At 41.1% G+C, this 12,502-nt stretch overlaps 1 protein-coding gene across 1 annotated transcript in view; it reads left to right on the top strand.

Moving 5' to 3' along the window:
- RAB36 (RAB36, member RAS oncogene family) overlaps positions 1 to 6,726 on the top strand; it is a 29,714-nt gene extending 22,988 nt beyond the window's left edge. The window contains exons 9-11 of the mRNA XM_019506858.1: positions 67 to 157; positions 1,166 to 1,285; positions 1,681 to 6,726. Coding sequence (XP_019362403.1) covers positions 67 to 157; positions 1,166 to 1,285; positions 1,681 to 1,745 — 276 coding nt within the window. The 3' untranslated portion in view covers positions 1,746 to 6,726. The remainder of the gene's footprint in view (positions 1 to 66; positions 158 to 1,165; positions 1,286 to 1,680) is intronic.
- The last annotated feature ends 5,776 nt before the right edge of the window (positions 6,727 to 12,502 follow it).

Raw genomic sequence — 12,502 nt, forward strand, 5'->3', positions numbered from 1 at the left:
ACAACCACTGCTCTAGAGGGCTTCTGCCTGCTTTCTGTTACAGACTGTTATTCTTTGCTCTCTTAGTCAGGAGCTGCATGTGAGCGGACAGAACGAGATGCCATCCATTTTGCCAGTGAGATGCAGGCTGAATACTGGTCGGTGTCAGCAAAAACAGGTTAGTTGCTTTATGGAAGACTAGTACAGTGCAGCCACAGCCATGTGTGAAATAAAGAGGATGTCAAGTTCTTCTGCTGAGTGCATTTGCAGTGATGCATTTGGTCAGGTGTTCACAAAGCTATATAGTTGTTTGGGGCTGTGCATTTGTTAATTGTGTGCAGAAATTGTACATAATTAACAATTGCTGGTGCAGAAATTGGGAAAATAAAAAGTTACGCCACACCTTAATTTCCCTCTGAATGGTTCATTGAAACGTGTGTGTGTGTGTGTGTGTGTGTGTGTGTGTGTGCGTGTGTGTGTGTGTGTGTGCGTGTGTGTGTGTGTGTGTGCGTGTGTGTGTGTGTGTGTGCGTGTGTGTGTGTGTGTGTGCGTGTGTGTGTGTGTGTGTGCGTGTGTGTGTGTGTGTGTGCGTGTGTGTGTGTGTGTGTGCGTGTGTGTGTGTGTGTGTGCGTGTGTGTGTGTGTGTGTGCGTGTGTGTGTGTGTGTGTGTGTGTGTGTGTGTACACAAAATGGGAATGAGACAACCTAACTAGAATTATAGGGATGGGACTGCCCAATTGCTTTGGGGGGGAAATATTTCTGGGGAGATATGCTGGTTGCTTGCAGATGTTAAAAAAAACACCCCAAAAACCTTCGCTTTACCGGAAGTAGCAGCATCTTACTTTGACCCAGCTCTGCAACATCTGTATAGATTGGATGTTTCAGTGGGGATTTTTGGCACTGTTATCTAATAGCTGATTCAATCAGCTATTAGATAAAAATACCAAAAAAGAACCACTAAAGCACCCAATCTATAGAGATGTCAGGTGTGCCAGGTCCAACTAATGCAATGCCTCTTTTGGGCATGCACTGCGCTCGGTATGAGGGTACACAGTTTAAAGTAATTTTTTTTTTAACGTTTGCAAGTAGCAGCATATTACTTTTCGCTCCGGTTTTATACAGTAGTTTGTGAATTGGATCTGTATGACTGTGCTTTTAAATTAAGTGTTTCTCTCATGTTTCCCAGGAGAAAATGTAAAGGAGTTTTTTTCCCGGGTTGCTGCCTTGGCTTTTGAACGATCCATGCTGAAGGAGCTGGAGAAGAGTAATGGTCGCATGGCCCAGATTGGGGCTGGGAACCTGATCAGTATGTTTAGTTTTGCTCTCTCTATTTGCTTTTGTTGCTTACTCAGGGGAGTAGGGAGGTTTCTGGATAGCCAGATTCTATCTCACATATGCTAATCCAAACCTGCTCACATCAGCATTTATCTACCTAAATTCTTATATGTGATTTCACATGTATTACTAAGGGCTGAATATGGCCTTTGATATCTTTGTTACTGGAAGGTCCTTGTTATAAAGGTCCTTTAAAAATAAACTAGATAAGAAGTTCCCAAAAATGATTTAGAAGTAGCACACCCTGCCTTTGTTGGGGAGGTGGGGCAGGGGGATGTTGGACTAGATGTCCCATGACATCCCTTCCAGCTCTATGATTCTGAGGTGACATGGAGTATGAATAATTCTTTGGTTTCCTCATTACAGAACTAGAAGGAAACTCACTGGATGCTCCAGAAAGCAACTCTCAAGCAAGTCTGAGCTGCTGCTAGCTGCCAAACATTTCTGCAAACATTATTCCTCCATCTGCATGTGCGTACACAAGTGTGGAGAAGCTACAGCAGAAAAAGCTCTTGTGCAGTTTTCAGTTCAAGGATTGAAAGTCATTATGTGTTGGCAAAGCAATGAGGAGAAAATGATCCTAGCATTTCTCTTCAGAGAGATGACTCTTCTTTGCTTTGTGCTTACCTGTCCTGACTGGTGAGCTCTTTTTACTTGAGAAGTTGCCAGTCCAAAATGCCCTCCTGCTTCCAGAAAACCCTGTGGTAAAGATTTTGTATGTGCATTTCTTTGCTTTCTTGGTTGTCACTAGAACTTTGAAATCCTGGACCCATACTTTTGGGAGCAGAAAACATGTGGCAGTGCTAAGTGAATCCATATGTTTTCTATCTTTTAAACATAAACTCCTTGCACAATATTACTCTGACTTGCACTCAGGCAACTCCACTGAGCCATGAATGTGCTCATAAACATTTTTTCAGTTGCATTTAAGATCTCTTTGGATGTACCTACATGCACACTTTATTGGAGAGTAGACTAATTTGCTCTGCAGTAAATGTCACTGTTTACACATGCACTGCAGTTAGGGTGCAGTAGACCAATTTAACTGGTGTAGGATAGTCCCATCAGACACAAGTACTATCCTGTGCCAGAGTATATAACTACAATTAAACGAACATGTAGATGGTGATGCAGGTGCAAATTGTACCTGGTCAGCTGAGCCAGCATAGGGCCAGGGCAGGCCAGGAACGTCCCTGGCCTACACTGCTCCCCCCCCCCGAGCTCAATCTTCTCCTGTCACCAGGCATACATTCAGATGCTGCGCCTGGATTAGTTTACCCTAGTGCACACTGCACCAGAGTAAATTCAGTCGTGTTAACTGCATGTGTAGATGTACCCTTTAAACTTCTTTAGTCTACATGTGTACTGTTAATGAAGTAAAGTGGGAGAGAGTTTTTGTTTGCTTCCCCTGGCTTTCTTTATTGCTCTGATAAATCTGGCCCTTTGGATACAACTGCAGGGTGATTGGAGAGAGCTGGGAAAGTGGGGGATATATTCTGTAATGAGGAAACATAAATCTGAAGTATACGAAGCTCTAAAAACAACTGGCAATGATTCCTCTTTTTTGATATCACGGTTTTTCTGCCTTTCACAGTTGAGGTGGGCCAAAATTAGAGCCCAAGATCCATGTGTTCTCAAATATTGTGACAGTCCTGAACCTGGCAGTCTTATCCCATCTTTGTTTAACATTTAGAGGTCTTAATTTTTTTCCGCCTTGAACTTTAAAGAGATGTGTGGAAAATGCCAGATGAGAGTGGTATAATTGTATGCTGTCTGGAACACGGGTAGACAAGGTACAAAGCAGAAGAGAATCAAGCTCTATATAGTCTCTCTGTCAAAGAGAAAGAAGATGCATCTTTCCCCTTATACATCCTGTGTACACTACAAGATCCTTACTAAGTAGAATTAATGGCATTTATGTTATAACCACTTTTTTGTTGTATAGAAGGGACAACATGTTTTCACATGTTACAGCCCACATAATGAACCTGATCTCTCCTATCCATGCCAGATAACATTGAATTGGTAAGATAAGACTAAGCATAACTAGGCCTATAAGTGTTCTGACTGACCTTGCTGGAGAAGATGTTTCAGGTCACTTTGCTAAGAACACGCTGCGCTGCTACTGAGCAGAAGCAACAGTGGTAGAGAAGCAATTGTGTCATTGATGTATCTTTGTGTTCCTTTTTTAAAAATGGTGTCTGTGAGTAAAGACAGGCCTTGCAGCCTATCTTGGAGAAAGGAGGCAGCAAAATTAGGGGCATACACTGCCTAAGCCCCAATCTACTTGCCATATGGGGACTTTCCTATTGAGAGGCTACTAAAGAACAGACCCTCTCTGCACACACTGCCACAGCTCAGTGAGTATGTCAGGTTTACAAACATTGTTCTGGTCTCTTCTGTTGTTCCAAGAGTAAATGTCCTCCTGCCATTAGTAGTTAAGGCTGATTCTTTAGGAACCAGCATAATTATATAGGGTATGGAGTTGTATGAATTTCAGTGGTACTGGAAACTAGGGTGAAGCAGCTTTATATCAGATTCTTCTGCTGTGTCGGTAGCACTGATTGGTGCTATAGGGACTCCTTGTTAGTTGTCCCTGATAATTGAATGGCAGGGTGTTATTGTCCAAAACAACTGTTATAAAGACACGCTGGGTCAGTATTTGTGAGACCATTTTTACTAATTGTAATCTTAGTTTCTGAATTTCTTATCAGATTGTTTTCTTGTTGGACTGCAGTGTATGTAGCATGGTACAAGGTAAAGTGCAAGATACTACCGGAGTGCAATTTACACTGGGAGAAGGAATTAATGGAGTCTCTTACTCATTTGTAACGCTCAGTACCATGTGTCTAACTGGCAGTATTACACTAAATCTGAGCGAGAGAGAAAATCGTTCACCTACGCTAAACTAAACATTTCTGTAAATATTTTGATTAAATGAAAGAACCACCCAAAAGAATGAAACCAAGACCATCACTACTAAAAGCTTATATGCCAGTAACAAAGTGTCCACTGTCCTAGGAACACTGGAATGACTCTGGATTTTCATCAGTGGAAGAGCAGTGTTTTCCATAAGGTCCAATATATTCTTAGTACAACTCTTTCAGAGGGAAAGGAGACAGAAAATTGTAGGGCACTCATTAATTATTAACCCCATCAGACTATCACACAGTTAGTTCACATGCATCAGTAACCAGAGTACCAAATGTAACAAAATCTAATTGGAGCTGAAGTCCTCCAAAGATAATGAGGAAGATAATAGAAAGAAAGATCTTTGATCATAAAAAACCTTTTTTCTAAAAAGAGCCTAATTCTCAATTATCCCTGCCCCTTCAGTTGATCAGCATGGGGGAAAAGTGGGGAGAAAGGTAACTTAAAGTAACTTTTGCATTGCCTATATTCTGCTTTTCTTGCAGACTCCTGTTATTTTACATATACATCTCCTGGGAACTGTACATGTTCCTCTTCTGACAATGTGATTGGCAACTATGCCAACTGGATTGGCAAAGACAAGTGCACCATTTGGTGGAGGAGATGAATATATGTGTATGTGGGGAGAGTTATCTATCCAAAGATGTAACGTTTTGACCTTATGGTATTCTGCGTAGCTGTTCATCTCTCAAAAAATCTGTTTCACGAGGATGACAAATAGATGCTCCCTTCTACCATGCTTTCTTTTAAGTGGGCAGGAAACTAGCTTCTTTGTGGTTATTAAATTTGATGCATTATTGGATGGGTGAGTGACAGATGGTTCACTGGACTGGGGCATATTATATATATATACACACACTAAATATGTTTTGCATTTGTATAGTGCCTTTCATCATACACAAAACACTTTACAAATATAAACTAATTGGTCCATATAAGCATCCTTTTGAGATACTGTAGCCTCATTTTATGAATGGATAAACTAAAGCTCACAGAGGCAATAGGCCTCATTTCCAAACTAGGCCTCTTTTGTAAACACAGTTTTGTACCTGAAGTGATTTTTGGTCCCAGAATTTTGTTCCTTCAGTTCATTCATGCTTTTTCCTGATAATTCACTATTGACACTAAATTAGGACCCATTTCATTACAGGAACAAATGTGATTCTACAAATGGAGTCATGGTTTTAAACTCATGCTGTTAAGTGAATGTCTACATTGCCTTCTGTGTGAGATCAGTACACTGCAGAAAAATAAGCTCACCCACTCACACCTGCTCTGTGCACAACTGGGCCAGCAAATTTATGGATCAGACAGCTTGATGAAGCCTCAAAGAGCCTGAGCATTGTGCCAAAGTATGCACCAAGGCTGTGCCAAGCTGTCTGCTTTGCAAATTTGTAGGCTTGGGTGTTCATGGAATGAGCATGAGTGGGCAGGCCTTGTTTCTTTGTGGTGTGCCCAGTCTCAGTTGGGAGGCAGTGTAGGCATATTGTATGTGACTTGACCACAGTCACATTGTGAATCAAGGTTGAAGTTTGGGAGAGGATTCAGCAGCCCTGGGTGTATACATAGATATTTTAAAATGCCCTGAGAATACAGCTTTCATCCATGCGATAATGTAGCTGTGAGAAATAAAATGAGGCAGCTTTTTTGGTTCTTGGATGTGAAGTACATAGGTCCTTTAAAACTGCAGTGTCTGAAAGAGAGAGATTCTGTTCCTATGGGCTCCTCCCTTTACCCTGCCTGTGTATTGGGAGTCCTGAATCTGGAAAAAATTGTATTTTGTCTTCTAGTAGCAGAAATGACACAGTAAGTTACTTAATGTGGCTCCAAATATTGCATGCATAAGAGCAATAGCCTGTTAGGCAATAAATAGCCTTCAGAAAGGGCCTAATTCGTGCCATTCAGTGATGGATGCTGCAAGGCCTGTCTTTAAAACCCCATTGAGGTTTCCTTAGTATAGAGCCTGCTATTAATAATTGATTCTGTAAAAATGAAACTCAGATCATGTTACTATTGATTAATTGGTTAGACAGGGAAGCACAAGGAAAGGCTTCCAAGTTTGGCTGAAAGGTAAACACTGCTGTTCGTTTGTAATTTCTTAGACAGATGTTCATGTCTGTGGCCTAGATTTTACTTGTGCATGTTTAATTCTAACAGAAAGGCATTTTAGTTGCTTTGAAAAAGCCTTTTAAATAGTGAAAGAAATGACAGGGAGGGGAGACAAGTATATCAGCACTGAGTGCAGGCTGATTGTCACAGCAAGCCTATATACAATTCTGAAACCAGCTGGTGGATCCCTCACTGTATTCATGGCAACAGTTTCAATGTTACCTTCTTTGGGGAATGCGCTGTAGGGGTTATGGGGAACTGTAGTGTTTGGGAGCAATTCAAGGACACAACTAAGAAAAAAATGTAGTAATGTTTCCCAAAACAAAATACTAGTGCTATGCTTCGTTTTGCCTTAATAAATTGAAGCTAATAGTTGGTTGGTTCTTATTCAAACAATGAGCATGGGTGTCTTTGGTCAAAGCAGCTGGCAGTAGTCCAAGACCATTTATTAAAAAAATCCAAAAACCTCACACCAAGTGAAATCTTTTTGACTCCTTGTTTTAGGCCATGTGATATTAGAAAAGGCAAATTTTAATTTTTAGCAATAATCCTGCCATTTGAGTGAATATTTGAATATTAGCCAAGTGCCCGTCAAGAATGACTGGGGGTTGGGGATAGAGACCTGTGTCCCTTCCCCCCTCCTCGGGCGAAGGCTGGGGCCTGGGCTGATCCCTGCCTCCCCCCCACGGCCAAGGCAGGAGCCAGAGCCCACGCTGCAGTCGCAGCAGGGCGCAGCCACCAGTAACCCCCCCTCCCCTTCCTGATTCCCTCCCTCCCCTATTCCTCACCATCTCCCCTCCCTGCCAGCTGTTGTTGAGGGGGAAGGGAGTGCTGGCTCCTGGCTCCAAGGGCCAGACCCTGGTGCTCTGGTCCCTGTCGCCCCCCTCCCCTCCAACCCCTCAGTCCCCACTGTCATGGCAGCGCTCCGCTGTCTGTCCCTGTCTGTGTAGGGCACTCTGACTGACTGCCAAGACAGCCAATCAGAGTGTGAATAAAGCGCTACAGACAGACAGACTTAGGCTTTTATAATATTAGCATCGGTTTTGGTTTGCTTCTGTAGGTCATGTGATTCTGCTCTCTCTCTCGTATTGGTTCCCATAACTTGATAATTAAATCCAGCTTTTCCTCAAGGTGCATAGCTCCCAATATAATCACATTTTTAGTAGTTGTGGAGTTAGGACTTTATTGGATTTTCTGCATACAGATGTTCGTGCTGTCTCTGGATCTTTTTAATCATCCTCATTTCCCTTTTTCCTTTTCTTTGCCTCATGTCTTCTCAGATTTCACCTTTATTCCTCTTTATCTGTACACAGAGAAGCGAGTTCTTTATGCTCCTGCCAAAACCCTGGATTCCTTCAGTTCCTTGCCACATGAAGCTCCAAGGAGGAGAACTATCAGGAGAGTGGACAGAAGCACTGCCTCACTCAGTCTGGCTGGGCTGCTTTTGTGACAGTCCCAGTTCATAGAAGCCTGTGAGTCAGAAAACAAATCGAGGTGCAGCTTCATATCTCTGGACTGATTACCACCAAAATGGCTTTTTCCTTTATATTGTTTTATTTTCTATATTTTTCCTGTAGGCCAGGAGGTGAAGAAATTAATTTAAATTTTAGAGCAAGTGCTACATGGATTACTTCATCACGCAGTGAAGATGCTAAGTAATATGTCTGTTCTATGCTGTAGTAGGTTGTGCCTTCACACTAAGTTATTTTCTTGAGAGAACTTACTATGTACAGTTTTTCTGTCGTAAAGATCTGTGTACCCCTTCCAACGTTCATTAGTAATAACTGATATGCATCTCTTGGAATATGTTGCTTTACTCATCATTCTGTCTGTCCACAACAGACACAGGAAAGACAAGAAAGTGGAAAGCAATAACATTCCTGAGCAGAACAGAAATTACAATGAGTTAGATGAGTAAAGGGCGGAAAATAGTTTAGTTATTTTGCTCATTCCAAGACAGTAGTGGGCTGTAATTGGAATTCATTCTGGTGGTTCATCAAGCCCGGTTTAGGGTCTCTCTTCTTGATGAGCGACAAGCAGAGTGTAGTCCAGCAGGGTGAATAAATCCATTTTTGTTCTGCTCTGTCTTAGGTTTTATTCCATAGTCAAAGCTTGTTCCAAGCAGCATTATATACACCACTGGTAAGAGTACATAGCAGTTCTCCTGTGTCCTGACCTTCAGAGCAGGAGTTATTACAAGAGCACAGCAAAACGGCTTTGGTTTTATAGCTGAAATAGTAGCAATTCATGCATTTAGCTCTGACGGATCTCAGATTAATTTCTTGTATCTTGGCCAAGAAGTGTTTGTTAAACAAGAAATCTTCAGTCTTTGACTACCAAGCCAGGATAGTCTCAATTGAAGGTGCTATGCTCTTAGAAAGCATTGAATCCATCTCAAAATGAAAACCTAAGCTAGATCCTCCCCACCCCCAGTCTTTCTCCCTTGCCCCCGCTTTTAGGCTACCAATTTTGCTACAATGAAAAAAAAGTACTCCCAAACTCCCACAGATGGCATGATGTTAGGATCAAGCCTCCGTGTATAAAGAGTTTGGTGACTAGAAGATCTCCACATCTTAAGGTTAAAGAAAAGTAATTTATTTTTGACCACAAGAGGGAGGCCCAGGGTCAGCTAAGTGTCTTGCTTTAAGGAAACTAACATTGGAGCTGTATCTACCGGCCGCTAGGGGGGGTGTAATGGATATACTGTACTTCTATTTTTTAGTCACTGGATCAAAAACTGTTCTTGAGAGGTTACTACAATGTGCACTCAAATCACGAATATTCCTGCCTTGCAAAGTTCAGTGCGTCTTTTAGAATGGTAGTGTGCTGGTGAAATAAAATACTTATGTTGGCTGGACAGATACAACAGCCACTTCTGTGCCCATGAGAATTCCTGCTGCTGTTGTACCACAATCAGCGCACAGTTTTTTAATTAAAGTACACATCAAAATAGCATGTACATACAGAAATCCAGCCTCTCACTTCAATACTCATCAGCATTTCCTGTGTTGTCTCACTCCAAGGGATACACAAACATGGGGAAGGAGGACAGGGAAACCCACTGCTTTGCCCTCTGCTTTGTTACAGGTCATCTGTGTTAGAAATAAAGGGAAAGTAAAATGGATGTAGGTTTTTTTAAGGTAATTGTATACACATGTGGCCTTAAAACCTGCTGCTATATGTCTGTTCAATAGATTTAAAAAATAATGCCAATGAATACTTAACTCTTGTAGCACTGAAAACATTTGGTATCATGTTGTCATTGTTCAAAGTCAGTTTTATATTTTTTAAAAGTAAAAAAAAACAGCATCTTTGATGAAAATCAAATGAATTGTTGATAATTTTTTAATTCATTTTTATCCTATTTAACACTCTAACACAGCCAAGAGTTCTCTATTAAAAGAATGACTTTTATGTTGAAAAGTATCCTTTCATTCTTGTTTGGATTATAGTAGAGTTTCCACACACATCAATCAATGCCCCATGTATGTTAGAAGCCTGGTTCCCAGGTGTGCATTTTTCTGAAGGGAGGGGAAAGGTAAAAACTGTATTAACAAACAGTAAGGGGAGGACGGTGTAAGCCTGAATGTGAGATCAGCCATTTTTTGGGAAAACATTTTTTTTCAAGTCTCTTCTTCTTTGGCATTTTGAATACATGAAAAGTAAAAGAGTTTAATGGACTATTAACCATGAAATGTCAGGAAGACAAATCTAAGCTCACTTTGTGGACAGCTGTGCATTTTCATCTAAAATTTCAAAACACTTTTTTGTTTTATTGGACTTACAAACCTAAGGAACCATTTTAAATATTCTTGAAGCCATCTACTGGCATCTTGTCTGTTACAATTCCCCTGTAATATCCCTAACATCAAACATGAATGAATTGTGTGCATCAGACATATCAGTTTATATTTAAAAAACCCAGCCAAACCCAAAATGAAAACAATTTTCATATACAAGAGGAGAGACCTGTAAATTACCTAGCTAGATTTATGCACTTTTTGTAAGATGCTCAGGTAATACTGAATCAAGTACTTAGATAAAAATAGATTTGTTGCAAGGTGAGTGAATATCGTTCTCATTTTATCAGTGGTTCAATTGAGAAAGAGAAGGCAAGAGACTTGTCTGTAGCTATATGAATTAGAATCCATCTCTCAGACCCATGAATGACATGTGCCCCCTGCAGCGGTGGGAGGAGTGCAGCGGCAGTAAGCAGGGGAGCTCCTGCAGATGTGGGTGGCAAGGGGGAGGGTGGCAAGCGACAACCAGGGGTCAGCAACCACCTGCAGACTCTGCTGGCAGTGTCAGCAGCAGCCAGTAGGGATCTCAGACTGCCCGCAGATGCCGCCAGTGGCGGCGGGGTGGTGAGCGGTGACCCCCTTTTTGTAGGGGGTGCACTGCCACACTAAGAGGGTACACACGTACCTGCGTGCACCCCCTACACTTTGCCCCTGCTCAGACCCCTCCTCTAGTGACAGACCATCCTTGACCCAGAGTTGAGGGCCTGGTATTCCAGTAAGTGTTTGTAATTGGCAGGATGTGAGTTTAGCAGTTTGACTCCACTTAGGCATTAAAATCATGCTCATCAACTGTCAGATCCATTGCAACTGTCCATTTTATTAATTATCATTAACATCTTTATGATATTCATATGTATTTAAACTTTCAACAACTTAAACTAAACAAACTAACAAGACAATTTTTGCTATAATGGTAAAGTCATGGCTTAGGTGAGGAAGATACTGTTTATGGTAATGAGGCCTTGTAGTCTATCCATCACCTTTGCTACTGAATTGATTACAGTATTGTTTCTGCAAAAGAAAACAAACACACACCTGCCAATGTGAGATTGAGGGCTGTTAATACCCTTGTTACACTTAAACCAAATTGCCATTTTAAGAATGAGTTTTTCCTTTAAAGGGACAATTTCTCCCTCAGAATTTTTACTTAGAAACCTTTTTTCCATATTCTTATTGCTGGGTATTGTGAAATCTTTAGGATACTTGGATAAAACAATACTGTTGTCTCCTGAATGTACAAAATTATACCAAAACTTGTATACCAAGGGAATGGAAAACAAAATAAATTAGCTAAATGTAATAATGAAAATAATTTTACCCCTCCTGTTTATAGCTGCTAGAATTTCAGGGTACTTTGCTACAGCAGTTGTTACTATATTTAAAGCTCTGAAGTTTATTGTCAGTTTTCAGATTTTCCCCTTTGCCTTTAAAATGGATCAAATCAGAGAGTCACACACACTAAGCATCTGACTTTACAAACTATTTATAATGAGTTATAATCTTATTTCAGTTTCTAGTGAATATTTACACTGCCTTTATGGGGGAGGGTTTGGTCCCTCAGTCAAGACACAGGCCTGCACCTTACCATATTTTAACTCTTTTTTTGCCCAGACTTTAGGAAATGCTTTCATGTAATTGTCTTGGTTAACCCTATCTATCACAGCAAGAACCTTAATAGCCGCTACCACTTCTATTTCTCAGATATTTACACTATACCCACACTATTTCTGGACATTCTTAACCCCCATTACCAATGAGAAGGTCCACTTTTACACTTCTAACAGTCGCTGTCTTGCAATACAGGCACAGAGCAACCACACAACACTGCTTCATTCTCTGTTTTGCACAAGCACTTTAACAATCTCTGCGATGCAGCCCACTTCTTAGGCTTTCCTGCTGTTACAAACATTTACGCAGTTTCTAGCACAGAGCTGAGTCTCCTCTGCCACTGACTTCTTATTGGACCTGCAATAGAAGTGGTTGTACTTAATCCAAACAGACCTCAAGCACTGAGATCAAGTTACAGCGTTTCCTCAGTCGCAACCGCTGTAGCTCTCCCTGCTCTAAAGCAGTCATTCCTAAAATGTTATTCTTACTCTCTCCTCCTGCCTGCTCTTGCATCCAAACGTTTCACTGCCATTCTTTTTAAACACTTGCCACCTCTCTCTCTCTATAGCAGCCTTACAGCCTGTTTTTCCACATCCCTCTGTCTTTCCTTCCTTTTCCTCTGTCACAGGTCCTTACTTTCTGAATCTCTTTATGTAAGGAAACAAACCTTAAATGGGTGAACCATGCATCTTGGCTAGTGAATTTGATTTTTAACTCCTGCCCATAGGGCTGTAGCAATA

The sequence above is a fragment of the Gavialis gangeticus genome, unplaced genomic scaffold, assembly GCF_001723915.1.
Source record: "Gavialis gangeticus isolate Ggan-Ray unplaced genomic scaffold, GavGan_comp1, whole genome shotgun sequence".
NCBI lineage: Eukaryota > Metazoa > Chordata > Crocodylia > Gavialidae > Gavialis > Gavialis gangeticus.